This window comes from Lytechinus pictus, chromosome 8 (genome assembly GCF_037042905.1).
Source record: "Lytechinus pictus isolate F3 Inbred chromosome 8, Lp3.0, whole genome shotgun sequence".
NCBI lineage: Eukaryota > Metazoa > Echinodermata > Echinoidea > Temnopleuroida > Toxopneustidae > Lytechinus > Lytechinus pictus.
Genome location: NC_087252.1, coordinates 37,530,315 through 37,546,189, shown reverse-complemented (window position 1 = coordinate 37,546,189; position 15,875 = coordinate 37,530,315). Strand labels below are relative to the sequence as shown.

Here is a 15,875-nt window from a genome sequence, read left to right as displayed (position 1 = left end):
ATGACAACCCGGAATGAAACTCATTGAATTAATAAATACATTTATAAAGCAGAATGGAAATATTATTTTGTTCTTAATTTTATAATGATGAAGATGGAGATGATAAGAATGAGGATGATGGTGATGATGATGAAAATGATGAAGATTATGCAAAGCATACGTGTTGCATGTTTACATCTTCCGTCAATTTTTTTTCCGCCCAAGACAAAGCTTACACATTTTGGGGATGCATGTATGATATATTTTAATGTGGAAGGGGATAGGGTTACATCATTCCATATGGGTATGAACTGAATCAATATTGTTGGCCTCCGTCGTGTTGTAACTCATGGAAATATACCACCTTTTATTTTACATACTATTGAAATCATTTAATTCCATTTCTTTTTCTGTCATTCAGGGAGAATTTCATGACTGAAGCATCTTGTTAAATGTCATTAATCACTTAAAATTTGATCCAAGCCAATCGGTGCAGAGATCTTGGTAGCTTTTTAACAGGAGTCGGGGAAAGTCACTATAACTAATCACTTTATGAATTACTTGATCTCCGATCTCTACTATTACATTTTTTCTACATTATATTCTCAAGGGCATGTCTCTATGAATATCCCTTAGGTGGGCTGATGATGTCGTATCATCACTTGTTCTTTTGTATTTTATTATATTGAATTAGGTTTATTCAAAATTTTCTACCAAGACCTAAAACAATTGGATTGCATGGTAACTGATTGAGTGCATATTAGTTATTTATTGCCGCAACTTATTTCATCAAAATGGGGACACATCATTTACACATGTATGAAAACATTTATGATTAGCATTAGAAAAAGGAAAATGGGGATGTGGCCTCATCAACCCACCTATGAATATTCATGACGGTTTGCATATAAATGTTTTCCCAAAACATTGATAAACTTTAAAATTCAATAACTTCGTTATTTTTTCATCTGATTTTGATGACATTTTCAGCGTTTTGCTCTGTGAATTTTACTCTATTTATTTAGATATATGTTTTCAGCCTGGACCACCGATCCCTTTAATATTAGGCCCAAATGTGGCATAATTGCAATGGGCCTAATATTAAATGTGTATTCCCAGCACCGTACCGTACTATCGCACGGAACAAAACGGAGTGTTGACTGCATGTCAGACAGCAGCTAAAGCCTGTAAAACATATAGGCCCTAATCATTTCACCAAAAATCAAATTTAAAGCATTTCAAATACAGAACTTTAGTCTTTGCAGTTTTCTGTTATTGGGGTATCAAATCAAAGAACACTCGAGATGTTATAGGTAGGCCCTATTTTTCTTTCTTTCTTTTTTAAATTCAGATACACCCCAAAAATGGCATTTGGTATCTTTTCTTCAAATTGTTAACTCATTCATGCGTGAATATGATTTGGACATCAGATAACAAAAAATCAGACAAACAAAACATTGAAAATTTGATCAAAATCGGTCAAGGAGTAACAAAGCTATGCCACTCAGATTTGCATTATTCCGGTGAAACAGTCTAGGCATGTCTGTATGATATAAGCAAACCGATGATGCCCGGGATGATGCCATATATCCCCACTTGAGGTATATAGGTTTATTCAATTATCACTAACTTAAAACTAGTGGACAAGAATTTAGTGCATTATTGCTGCAGTTTATTTTATTATGAGAGACATACTATTGACAGATGCATGAAAATACGATTTCATGTAATAACATAAGAAAAGGGACTTCATCAGCCCACCTAATTAGTACTCATGACAATGTGCACTTATTTTTCACAATATTCTCGGCTCAATTTATTCAATAACTTTGTTTTTTATGTTATACGATCAGATTTTTATGAAAATTTCAGCACTTTGCTTTGTGAATTTTTTTCTTTTTATTTAGATATAAATATTTTCAGTCCGGAGTACCCATATAATTTATGATAAATCATAATTATCAGTTTGTTTGAGTTTTGTTTTTTCTGGACGCACTTACTGTACTGCAATATTTTAATGATAATTCTCCAGAAATTGTTGACGCCCTCTTCGTTCGTCCAGGCGTTATTTTATTTGCAGCTTTTTCAACTTTTGGGGTGTCTTTTCGTGATGGAAATTGTAAGTTAAAACATAAAAAAACATTATTATTGTCTACATCTAGACCCGTTAGCAAAATATTGGCTTCGCGAGATCATGAACTTATTTTGAGGGATGTTGAATTTCAGGAAAGCGTTTATTACCCTGGGTTAAGTAACCGGACCGTGTCTATTTTGCCGCTCATGCTACGGCACTCTTGGCCAAACAACCATACCGGCGCGTGCGATTTCTTATGCACGCGATTTGAATGGGGTGTGTCACGTTGTCGTGATGAATGTATTCGTGTCGTGCCTTGGCTAAATCCGGGGCCAGAGCATACTGATTGTTAGTTCAAGACTACGCTAGATCATCTATCAGTGCCTAGCCAGGAGGCTTCTAACTGTTAACTTCGATATAATTTAAAGTCATTCTACTGTCTGACCACGACCACGTTAGGCACGTGCAGCCATGCATGCCATGGACTTAATCATGAAAGTTGGAGCCAGGATAGGGACGGCATGCCACTTTTTACTATTTTCGTACGCGCATGCACCGCCATTTTCCCCACAATTAAAGTTCCTCAATTAAACACATTTTCTTAAAAGGTTTTGAGCCCAAAAGCACCCAAGGCCAAGGCCAGGGTTCATTACATGATGCCGCGCACAGAAAATTCAAGCCATAGTCATTAGAAGTCGTGTGTTGTGGACCCTAGACAGCTGGCAGCCGTCTGTTTCGAGGAGTTTTTTAACATTTTTTTTTTTTTTCTCCTCGTACACAGACGGCTCGCTAGCGTGCAGCCACCATTAGGGGACTTGCAATGCAAAATCCCCCCGTCGGGGCTCTTCAATTTTTGTCTTTAATGAATAAAGATCTTGAAAATTAACGCAACCAAAATGCAAATTAATATTCCCTCTTGGCATTAATTGCCAAAAAACGGAGAAAAATCAAGTTAAAAGGAACAAAAACAGTGACCTACCTCGGCTGTCGCGCAAATTCACTTCCCCGTTTTATCCGATCTTAAGTACATAAACATATGGCCATTGAGTCCCCTGTACAGATCGCGCTAGAACTTCGGTCTCTGTATTTGGTGAGTGAAGCCAACGGAGTTCAGCTGAACAACCAACATAACATAGACCGAAGCTTTTGGTCTATGTGGACCCAAGAAGTGAGATCCCAGCACGCGCGACCCACTAGTTAGAAATCCACTGCCAAACGCGGTTCGTGGTGCGAGGTTAGTATACTAATACTAACCTCGCAATACGTGTGAGTGCCCAAAAGGCCAAACCCAAACTTATGTTAATGGTAAATTAGACCAAAAGCTTCAGTCTCTGTATTTTGGTTGTTCCGCTGAACTACGTTGGCTCCACTCACCATACATAGACTGAAGGGGATGGGGCCCCGTACCTACAGCCAACGTATAGTGAACTAGCGTTTTATAGATCGCGATTTAAAACTGTTTTTTAAGCAAAATTGAAAGTTTCATGGTTTCCATTATCAGGTAAATATAAATAACTTAAGTAATTGCATACCTTGGGCCGGAGTTATTGAAAAAAATCCTCTGGATGATTGAGAAATCTGTCATCTAAGACATTTTCACCTGACCTGACGGTTTTTCTTGCAAGTTGCCATCTTGAATGACGTCATTATCGTATTAACTTAATGTCTCGAATCGATATATCGCGATTATAACTAGTACTAGTACTAGTATAACTAGTATCGTTTATCTTCGGTTTCGCTCGCATATGGAGCAGATCGTATAATATCGAAAGCAATATCGATATCACATTCGTGATTGTTGACGTTCGTTTGTAAATATTTTATAGTTTGGCTGCCATCTTGACCATTTTTATCGTGTTCAACCCAATTAAACATCGGTAAAGTATATTTTTCATGCCTTTTTCATCTATATCGTTTAAAGTATTTAAATGTTAAAACATGAAGTTTTAAATGTTTGTTGTTTATACATCCTTAGATTGTAAATTCGATGTGTAAAATTACATCAAACTTTGGACTGTGAATTGACAAAAGGGAGGGAATGAGAACACATGCGAGCCCACACGTACACCCTACCGTCGGTAAATGGGGATTACAGTAAAATGTCAGAAATTGTTGAATAAATCCCCAGTAACGACGGTTATTCCTGTCTAATGGTAAATATGCTACTGACACTTGACAGTAGAGGCGCACGGCCAATATGGGAGACTCCAATAGGGGAGACAATCTCCCACATTGGAGACTTGCTTTGCAAAAGGACAAGAGACAACACCAACAAAAGCATGATTTTTTCCACCCAAAATTTTGTCTCACTGAGGTCAGAAGCCCATTTGTTTTGTGTGTGATTGACAACAAAAATCCTTATCAAAACAAAAGTAGACGGTGAAAAGGGGTAATTTTTCATGAGGAATCTGCTTATCACATTTTTATTTGCCGCCAAGGTAATCCTTTTGCAGAAAATGTAAACAAAGGAAATTGGTCTCCAAAACTGGAGACTGTCTCTGAAATTGGATACCCAAATTCTTTACAATAATACAAAAGTCTCTGATATTGGAGATAATCTCCCACATTGGAGACAGTCTCCAATATTGGCCGTGCGCCTCTACTGACTGACACTGTAGATAGTAGATCTAACATTTTAACCCTTTGGCCCAAAAAATTAAATTGTCTTTTTGAAAAATACATGTTAAAATAAATGAGATATTAAAAGTAGAGGAGCGTTTACTCATGTCACAGATGTTATTGTCGCCATCTTGCCATCTAGCCAAGCTACAAGACGCGTATAGAGGGCCGGGCGACGACATCATGAGCAAGTTGCATCGGCTGATAAATATGAATCTCACCTCGATGCTAAAATATTCCGCACGCTAGACCAGTTAAAGCAGGATTTAGCATCGAGGTAAGATCCATGATATTTATCGGCCGATGCAAGTATTTAGTTATATCCTATTGCAAAGCACGTCTCCAATATTTATTATTGGTGATTGTCTCACAGATGTTTCTTTTTTTTTATTAATCAGTAAAAAAAATATGAAAATTAGCAGACGGTAAATGATTGGTGGTGGTGGATAGCTGAAGTGATATTGTGTCTCATTTTTCATTTAACCTAAAAATAAGATAGAAAAATAGGAAAAAAACTTCCTTCCAGATGGGCTGATTTTCATGTCATCTCGAGCTAGTTTTCTTATGTTAACCGTGGATAGTATGATCGAAGTGTCAACAGTGACACTGATGTTACAGTGATGCAAAATCTTTTGAATTATGTCCATTTTGCATCAACCTTTATGTACGTGTATTTTGGAGTGGAATTAGAGTAAATGAGTGCTCTGTGACGCACTGTGAACTCTGATTAAAAAGATGTGATTATAATAATAATCCGCATTTATATAGCGCTTAATACATCGGAACGACATCTCTAAGCGCTAATGAAGATGGTCCTTATTTTTTTCATTGGTACATCATATTGGTAGGTGTTCTTGTTATTGTACATGTACAGCAGTCTAGATCTTCAAACTTCCATGAAATAGTGGCAGTCGGCAATCTTTGACTTTAAATGTAAATGCTAGTTTTGGTGACGATATCAAAATGAGTTCGTACAGAATCCAATGAAATGACCACCAAAGTGTCTGTTTGTATAACTAAAACGCATGTGCCAAAGGATTCTGGAAGAAATTGTGTAATTGCTGAGAAATCAGCAAATAAGCACAGGATTCGGGTAGAGCGTCGGGCCCGACGCTCAAAACAATAATTATACACTGTCCCACGTGCGCTTATCTGTGTTGGGGAAGTTCAGTCTGAACATTATTCAGCGTAGATTTCAAGATTTCACAAAGTTCAGTTTATGTAACTGTACCAGATCTAGATCCTCGATGATATACTGACAATTAAGCCTGGTTTTACAGACTTTCTCATGAAATCAGTGTTTACTGCAACTACTGGAATTTCTCTTTAATGGCACTCGGCTCTACTATTAGGGCCAGGACAATTGAGTGACCAAGCCAGAACAATGGATTCACTAGACCTTTTGTTCTGGCTCGGAGTGCATTAAAGGTCAAGTCCACCTCAGAAAAATGTTGATTTGAATCTATGGAGAAAAATCAGGCAAGCATAATGCTAAAGATTTCAATAAAATCTGATGTAAAATAAAAAAAGTTATGGCATTGTAAAGTTTCGCTTATTTTTCACAAAATAGTTGTATGCACAATTTTGTCACATGCAAATGAGAGAATCGTTGATGTCCCTCAGTCACTATCTCTTGTTTTCTATTGTTTGAATTATACAATATTTCATTTTTTGCAGATTTGACAATAAGGACCAACTTGACTGAACCATAAAATGTTAAACAATGGTAATTCCACATGTTCAGGGTGAAATAAAACTTTGTTTCACAGGACAGTGAGGAGAAAATTAAAATATTTCATATTTCACATAATAAAATGTGAGTGAGTGATGTCATCAGTTCCCTTATTTGCATACCGACCGGGATGTGCATATCACTATTTTGTGAAATTAAACGAAACTTAAAAAAGTCATAACTTTTATTTGACATCCGATTTTGATGAAATTTTTAGTGTGGTGCTTGTTCGATTTTTCTCTTTTTGTCTCGCCCACCAGAGGTGAAGGCGAGACTTAGGGATCCAAATGTCGTCCGTCCGTCACAAACCTAATGTCACATAACTCCACAACCGTAAGTCTCTTTTCAACCAAACTTGGATGGTAGATGGACTTGCATGTTATGCTGCAGTCGGAGGTCACATGGTAAGGTCAAAGGTCATTTTCAGGTCAACGTTAAAGTTTACACGCAAGACTCTCTTATGACACCTAACTCCGCAACCGTAAGTCACTTTTCAACCAAACTTGGTTGGTAGATGGACTTGGGGGACCTGCATGTTATGCTGCAGTCGGAGGTCACATGGTAAGGTCAAAGGTCAGGTCAAAGGTCATTTTCAGGTCAACGTTAAATTTTACATGCAAGACTCTTATGACACCTAACTCCGCAACTGTAAGTCACTTTTCAACCAAACTTGGATGGTAGATGTACTTAGGCAACCTGCATGTTATGCTGCAGTCGGAGGTCACATGGTAAGGTCAAAGGTCATTTTCAGGTCAACATTAAAGTTTACGTGCAAGGCTCTTATAAAATGACAAGTGTTATTTCATCCCAGTCATTTCACAATGAATTTTCGATACAATTTTGTTGCGTGCCCTCGCAAATCACGATATTTCTGGTTATTTTCATAAGTAGGCGAGACACAAAATCGCTTTTGCCTTGTTATTCAAATCAACTTTTTGTTCGGTGGACTTGTCCTTTAAAGTCCAGTGTAATCTGTTGTCGAAGATTGTTGACCGGGTCTGTAGTGCTATACATGGATCTGGATTTTCACCTTTTTTTGTTTCGTGTCTATCCTTTATCAGAATAGTGATTAAAAGTACCAAGTACTTGATGAATAATTTGTTTACATTTTAAAAGGTTCCATGAAGTGACCTTTTTGCTCTCAATGGTCAGCTTGTTTACATCATGGAACTACCAAAAGGTCATCCCAGCCATGAGAGGCCATCGATATCCCAAGACTACCGTTATCCTCCCCCGTCCACGCATCACTTCTCACCCGGGCCCTCTCCGTCCTTTCACCACGCCTACACGGCCAGTTTGATTGCAGCAGGTCACCCTGAACAGCACCAGCTGTCCCAACCGCCCATGCTCCAGCAGCGAGATGTGGTAACCAGGCTTCCACCTAGGATAGATGACAGGAGTGGTAAGTTCTTATTTTTATACTTTGTGTACAAAGTGTATGGGAGATGAAATTCATAAAATGGTGATTATTTTTCATTCTAATTGGTCTGCTTAATTAATTTAGGGTTTAATTTAGTTTGTAATCTAATTCAAAGGTTTCCACAAATCTGAATATCTAAATGGTTTCCAGTGAAAAAACAAAGAAATACATAAGAAATTTAAAAAACAGAGAAATACATAAGGAAAAAAAAATCACTTTTGCAATTTTTCTTTGTGGAAACCTTTGAATTAGATTTTAAAAATGACATCTGGTAAAAAAAATTGAAGTGAAATTGGGTGTTAAATATGCAAATAATGTTTTTTACGAATAAATTTGCATATTTTATTCGTAATAAATAAAAAATAATTGTTTTTCAGAATTTTCTTTTTGTACTGGCTTGTAGTTTACGTGGAAAAGGATGTGTGTGCCAAATTCAGCGCGATCGCGTGAACGGCGCCCCCCCCCCCCCCAGTCCTCGATTCATCTCAAATACTTATAAATAGCCCAGTCCTTTTAGGGTTAATCCAGGGTAGGCGCTCTCAGCTGTAGGATGTTCTTCCAGCAGGCCCTGCGTATAATAACCTTTTCCAATTTCATACGTTGAGCGCTTGACAAGAAGGCAGAAGGTCCCATCTTCAAATTATTAAATTATTTGCTATGACACAGCCAGGGATCAAAGCCATGACCTCCCGTTCATGAGGCTCTACCACTGAGCCCCCATGTCTGGGGCAGTTCATAAAGCTGTTCGTAAGTTAAGAGCGACTTTAAGAAAGACTGGTGATCCTTGTGGCAAATGATGTTCACCATATGTTCATTGGTGATTATTTAGCGCCTTAGAAAGGTTCACCAGTCGTTCTTAAAGTCGCTCTTAACTTACGAACAGCTTTATGAAATGGCCCCCTGGTCTAATAATGTGTAAGAGTCTTGGTGTAGAGGTTCTGAATCTCATCTTGTAATCAGAGGGCTGTGTGTTTGATCCAACCGATGCCAACCAACAGCATCTTTTGGCAAGGCATTATCCACACTTTGCCTCTCTCCACCCAGGTGTGTAATGGGCACCCGGTAGGATGTGAAAGTCATTGTAGTTTGCCCAGCATTGTGTGCGCCTCATTATTGAGTTTGCCAGTGTTTTTGTGACCGCCTTGATGTTATTTTATGTTCAGTTTAATTAGTATTTTGATTATTCAGGGGATTTTTTAGTCCTCCAATATGATAATTCATTGGTTCATCTGTTTTTAATGAGAGTCATCATTGTCCATCCTCTTTCCCAGGTTACCAGCAACCGGACTCTCTGGCAGTCATTCCCGGAAACGTCGACCCAATGGATCAGCAGCGTCCAGATGCCTTCAAGAAGCAAACCCTCACGACCAACCCTTACTTCTACCACCCCAACTTTGCGGTGATGTCCTCTTTGGCTGCAGAGAACAACCACCTGCCCCCAGCACCGCCCAAAGAGTGTCCACCGAACCTGGTCATAGGGTCTGCAGTCGCAATGGATGCTGCACCACGGGAGAACAGCCTCGTGGTCAGCAACATGGACATGGCATCATCGACATCCTCACCAAGTACTTGTACTTCGCTGCAGCCTCCGAACAACCCTGAGGCTGCCGTCGAGAGGACAACCGCTACGGATCCGGCGGCACCGAAGGATGCTGTCATTGCTGGATCCGTTACCAAGGAGCTTACTGAAGAAGAAAAGTCTCTGATGTTGCGTAAGAAGTATGCCCCCAAACCCAATTCCTTAATCCAGACCTTACTGAAGAAAGGAGGCCCTCCCCCAGACGAACTCAGCTATGATCAGTTCACCGATGATGCCAACGATGTCCGGGTCATTGCCGTGAAGCCCATCGAGCCAGGACAGGTCTATGGACCTTTGAAAGGGAGTGTGAAGACTTTGGACTGTCTTCATAATGTACAGGCATGGGAGGTAGGTGCATGAGAGATAAAAACCTGTCTTTTAAGTTTGGTAAATCACCCAAAGTGTGTGTCACAATTCCAATTCATTACAAGATCACGTAAATTTCATGGCATTTTAAAGGGGAATCCAACCCAAATAAAAAATTGTTTTTATAAGAAAAATAAAAATCAGACAAGTTGATAGGTGAATATTCGAACAGTATTGGACAAACAACAAGAAAGTTATGAATTTTTAAAAGTTGTAAATATTGGTAATCACTATATTCATGGAGACTTCAAATTGGCCGTATATGGGATGTCATAGTGATGTAAGGCAAGGACTACTCTTCCATGTACTCCCAATACATATTATGGCTAAAATGTCATTTTTCCCAAAAGTTGTATTTCAAATTATATTTTTCTTTCATGAGGACATAAAACAATATACTACCTGGGTATATATTAAGATTACTGCCCCAGGGGAATGGGTACTTAAGAGAAAACCACAAATCCCTGATAATAAAGTACATGGCCTATGGGAAAGTTGTCTTTGCCCCTTGTCATAATTTACTTACCCAGTTGCCAATTTGAAATCTACATACAATTAGTGATCTAATTTTAAAGCAGCTATAACTTTCTTATTGCTTGTCTGATTTCTTTCAAACTTTCACCATTCTGTTTAAATTATTGTTTTCCTTCCCAACACAACATTTTATGGCCAAGGCTGGATTCCCCTTTAAAATGGTTATGACGTGAAGGTTGTAAAATAAAAAGGGGTTTTATTTCTTTATTTTTTTATCTAAAATATTTGTGTATTTTGTCTTTCTCAAAAAGAGAAATGGCTGGAATTTCCAGTAGATTTCCAATATCCAATATTCCAATTCACATGTAAAGTAAGTGCTCATGAATGATAAATGGGATTTAAAAACGTTACCAAGGAGGGTGCTAAATTCCAAATCTCAATTAATATAGCGTAGATTAGCTAATTGCCCTTTTTTCATAGGTGCACTATAAATTAGCTCCAGCTGCTGTTTCTAGCACATTTACCACATGATTAATAATTGTTGCCAATTTGAACAGTAAAAGTGGATTGATTTTTTACTCTTGAGATTTGATTTTGAACTCGTGAGAGCTCTATATATATTTCTAAGCCAGAAGATTTCTAACTTTGATTTTTTTATTTCAACAATAGCTCGGCCCCCATGAAAAAATGGATTAGATGCCCACTTTTAGTTGGCAACGTAGTGAAAACTACAAAATAACGGTTTTAGAGTTGCAAATTGGCAACTGTTTTCAGTTAATTCATTTCATCAACTTACACTCATGTTATATCCATATTTTATTTCTTCAAAGTATGAAAATGAAAAAAAAAAATCAAAATCAAAGTTGCCAATTTGAGCAAGGAGAGAAGATTATTATTGAACTCAAGATAGCTGTGTACCTCTAAGCCAGATGATTTCTTATTTCCTTTCCTCTACCATCAGCTCTGCCTGGATGGAATGGTAGCTGCTTACATGGCCCCTGCCCCGCGGAAGGAATGGATGGGCTTCGTCCGCAACGCTCGCTACCCCGAGGAATGCAACCTCGATGCTGGTCAGGTCTATGGACGGATCTACTTTACCGTGGTCAAGAGGATTGAACCGGGTACTGAACTGAGGGTCTTCTATAGTGATACCTACAGAGAGAACTGTGGATTCATGTACGACCTTTCTGCTCTCAATTATAATAAAGGTACAGTATTAATGGTCTTTCTTTCAATTACAAAGTCGAGTCTGTTTTAGCGGGCTTTTGTCTGTAGGGAAAACCTGTCTTAAGTGGCCAACAAAATTGTCTCCCATTTGAATGGAATATTTCGTCGGCTTCCCGCAAGTAGGGACTTATCAACGTTTTCTTTTAAAAAATCTTTTTTTTGTTGTTGAAATGGTAAAAGCATGTCATGAACTTTCTTCTGGTACCATTCTCGAACCTAAATGTGATGTCATTATGACGTAATAAGCAAAAACTTCCAATGTGCCTTACGCACATAGATGGGTCCTTTTTCTGGGAACTGGATCGCGCATTTCGTTCCCGGAAAAAGACAGTCCTTTGGTTTTTTTAAATTTACTTTTTGAACACCAAATTTTTTAATGTTGCTATTTGCAGAGAACCTCCCTTGCGATCTATATTTGATTTTGGAGTTGAAGGTCACATTTGTTTCTTTGAAAGAAAAAAATATAGAGAATTCTACTGTTTATAGACCCCATCTGAAATGAAAAGTGAAATTGACAATTGAAGATCACATTTGTGTGTTTGAAAGGAAAAAAACATATAGAGAAGTCTACTGGAGCCGGTTGTTCAGTTTGATAACCCCATCTGAAATGAGAAGTGAAATTGACAATATTAAGTAGGTCACGTGAGGTCACCAAAATTAAGCATATACTTGACATTTAGAACCTGTTTATTCTAAAGTTGTAGATTTAGGAATTTTTTAACAAAAGATGACCTCATTTTGAAAGAAAGTTGAAGTGTTCTGAAATTTCACATGCCCAAGTTCCTGAAAATGCATTAACTTCTGCCCATCTTTTCTTGATTTGTTTCCGTTAGACACTGACAGCTTCTCCTGTACCATGTGTAATGTGAAGACTGTCAACTCCAAGAGCATGGTGAGACACTACAAGGTCACCCACCCTGATGATGGCCTACAGGAAGAGAAGTCGGTGCCTTTGAAGGTTGCCGAGAGGCTGAAGCTGCTCAATGCTCAGTGCAAGCTACCCCCACAATACGACGAGGAAGACGATGAGGAAGAAGAGGAAGAAACCAAGGAGGACGATGCCAAAGTGGCGGAAAAGAATTCCGAAGGAGAAGCACCAAAGACGTCGGTTCAGGGGGTGGCATCGATGACAAATGTACAGAGACATAAGAGTAATCATAATGCAAAGAGAAAAATGCAGGATGATGGTGATTCCCAGAGGTTCATATGTCCCACCTGCGGTAAGAACTTCCCCACCCACGGCCGCTTGGTGGTGCATGAGTCTTTCCATACTAACAATGACGTTAAGGACAATGATACAGAGAATGAGACAGATGACGATGACGACAGTGTGACTGAGTACATCGACCATGGCAATGGTATTCAGTGTCCAATCTGCGGTTTTACTTTCAAAGATATTGATAAGTTCAAGGTCCACAAAAAGAAACACAAGACTCACCGGTACATGTGCGACCAGTGTGGGAACCTGTACACAAGGAAGACGTATATGTACCGCCATCAGCGGGAGAACCACGGAGCAGTACATGTACGAGCTAGACGTACTGTCAATGTTTTTATGCAAGGCGAGAACACATCAGCCAGAGCGCCCCAAGGAAGGGCGGGGTTACTAAGCAGCGGTGATGAGTCAACTAAGAACATGCCCAACCGTTGCAAGATCTGCCACTATGTAACCATTTCGAACCATATGCTTAGAGAGCACTTGATGCAGCATCAAAACAGGCCGTATGGATGTGAAAAATGTGGCCGAGTGTACATGAGTAGGGGCAAACTGTACGATCATTTACGACGAAAGCATGGAGCCACAAAGATCCATTATCTGACCCCTCAGAGGAGACAGAGGATTATGAAATACCTTAAAGAAATGACTGTCCAGGTTCTCCGTTGCGGAGAATGTGGATTTTCCTGCCGCGATCGGAAATCCCTGGAAGTGCACAAACAGTCTCACAAGCTTGTACGGAAGGTTGTTAGAAAGGTCAGTACCCCAGTTGATTTGACCGACGCAGAGACTTGTGAAATATGTGGTTTTAAGACAAGGGATGAAGAGTTCTTCACAGAACACATCAACAAGCATGTCGCTTTCCCGTTTGGGTGCAAGAAGTGTGGAAACACTTATACGACTAAAAAGTCGCTCCTCAGGCATCATCATGAGAAACACGAGGAGCAAGATCTTGATAATAGGGATTTGGACCAGAGTCTAGGTTTGAAGGCAAGACTGGTCCATTCCAAGCACAAGGATGCCTGTCCGGAATGTGCCTTCTACACACCTCATAAGTCGGTTCTCAATAAGCACATAGCCAGGCACAAGGAATTCCCCTATGGGTGCATCGAGTGCGGCAATGTATACACACGCAACAGCACCTTACGTCGACACCAAAGATCCAAACATATCCATCTCTTCACAGGGGGTTTCGAGGGACCGGAAAAGAAGGAAATCGGCGGGCTGCTGCGGAAGATGACTTCTCCCGAGGAACTCCAAATCCAGGGTGATGCCTGTCCGCACTGTGGGTTCCAGACACCCGACAAGAACTTCCTGACTGACCACGTCATCCTGCACCTGACCCATCCCTGCGGGTGTAGGATCTGTGGCAACGTCTACACCCAGAAGAAGTTTGTGATGAGACACATGCAAGAGAAGCACCCCGAGGCTTACAGAGAGGACGTTGACGTTGCGCTTACGAAAGGCGACCAGGACAGCGCCTCCGACAGTGGAGGGGAGAGGGATGGGAGCCTGGATGATGATCTCAGTTCTGAATCGGGGAAGCATGATGGGTGGGAACTCGAGGGAGGGGTAAATGATGATTATGGTAGGGATGATGAGATGGATGGGGAAGGTGGAATAGATGAGGATGAGAGAGAAGAAAAGATGGAGGATGAAGAGGAGGATGAAGAAATGGAAGGAGAGGATTATTCTGATGAAAGTGATGCTAGTGACTTTGATGATGATGAGGAGGCGAGTATTGGAAATGAAGGTGATCCCTGATAGACTGATTTCTTTATTACATATAACGTGTATATAATGGTACTTGCACCCATGATATGCTGTAATTTTTTTATAATGGATCATATCTTTGTTTCAATACTCACGATGTACTCCATCACAAAGACTTTCAGTTTATTCCTAGATCTGTGATTTCCAATGTATACAATTCACTTCAATTTCAAATTTTTTATATCCTGCTTTTATTGACGAATTTCGATTTAGATTCAGAGGCCCGTATTCTGAAGTCGGGTTTAACTTAAACCCAGGTTTAAAGTTGTGGTTTAAGTATGGACAGCCAATTGTTACATAAATCACTAACAGTAGAGATAAGATATTTCAGCTCATTTGGCTCTCAAATCATTCGTAATTGTCTAGGAAGTATAAATAGATGATTGCCTTCACCATCAGTGAATCAGGAAAGAGCACAGTAAACATAGGAAACATGCAACTTAATAAAACATTTTGACACTTTTGGCTTCCCATAATTTTAGCACAGAGTTAGACCATGGTCTAAGTAAAACCTGACTTCAGAATACGAGCCAGAGTGTTTGGTGTTATCATGAGAAAGGATATTCAAACTATTAACAAAACTAAAAAAGTTTAAACCTTTTGTTTGCACATTCAAATGCAATTTTACATTTTTTAGTTCTTTATCTAGTTTGGAACACGTTTTCACCTTTTGTTAAAGGACAAGTCCACCCCAACAAAAAGTTGATTTGGAAAAAAAAGGAGAAAAATCCAACAAGCAAAACACTGAAAACTTCATCAAAATCGGATGTAAAATAAGAAAGTTATGACATTTCAAAGTTTCGCTTAATTTCACAAAACAGTTAAATGCACATCCTAGTCAGTATGCAAATTGGCAGACTGATGACGTCACCCACTCACTATTTCTTTTGTATTTTATTATATGAAATATGAAATATTCTTATTTTCTCCTCCTTGTCAATTGAAAAAAAGTTGCATTTCTCCCTGAACATGTAGAATTACCATTATTTTAACAGTTTATGGTTAAGTAAAGTTGGTCCTTATTGTCAAATCTGTTAAAATTGAAATATTGTATAATTCAAACAATAAAAAACAAAAGAAATAGTGAGTGATGGACATCATCGACTCTCTCATTTGCATATTGCTGAGTTGTGCATTTAACTGTTTTGTGAAATATAAGCGAAACTTAAAAATGTCATAACTTTCTTATTTTACATCCGATTTCGATGAAATTTTCAGCATTATGTTTGTTTGATTTTACTCTATCGATTCAAATCAACAATTTTCTGGGGTGGACTTGACCTTTAATAGAAGTGAAAGAAAACTTTAATTCCCCTTTTGCAGATTGGAAATTGAAGGTTTGTGTCATATTGTATGTAGTATTGTTGGCATCTTACAATGGCAACAAGAATGTATTGCTAATATTATCTGCAGTAT

General features: G+C 38.9%; 1 protein-coding gene across 1 annotated transcript; it reads left to right on the top strand.

Annotated features, from left to right (window-relative positions):
- Positions 1-2,009: 2,009 nt before the first annotated feature.
- LOC129266148 (histone-lysine N-methyltransferase PRDM9-like) lies at positions 2,010-15,518 on the top strand. Its single transcript, XM_064104028.1, has 5 exons — positions 2,010-2,098; positions 7,521-7,806; positions 9,096-9,751; positions 11,205-11,451; positions 12,304-15,518. Exons 2-5 carry the CDS (start codon positions 7,569-7,571, stop codon positions 14,448-14,450), a joined length of 3,288 nt encoding a protein of 1,095 aa, XP_063960098.1. The 5' UTR covers positions 2,010-2,098; positions 7,521-7,568; the 3' UTR covers positions 14,451-15,518.
- The last annotated feature ends 357 nt before the right edge of the window (positions 15,519-15,875 follow it).

Coding starts and splice junctions, on each gene's coding strand:
- LOC129266148 (XM_064104028.1), top strand. CDS start 7,569: ATGGAACTACCAAAAGGTCATCCCAGCCATGAGAGGCCATCGATATCC. Junction 7,807..9,095: donor TAGGATAGATGACAGGAGTG/GTAAGTTCTTAT, acceptor CCTCTTTCCCAG/GTTACCAGCAACCGGACTCT. Junction 11,452..12,303: donor TGCTCTCAATTATAATAAAG/GTACAGTATTAA, acceptor TGTTTCCGTTAG/ACACTGACAGCTTCTCCTGT.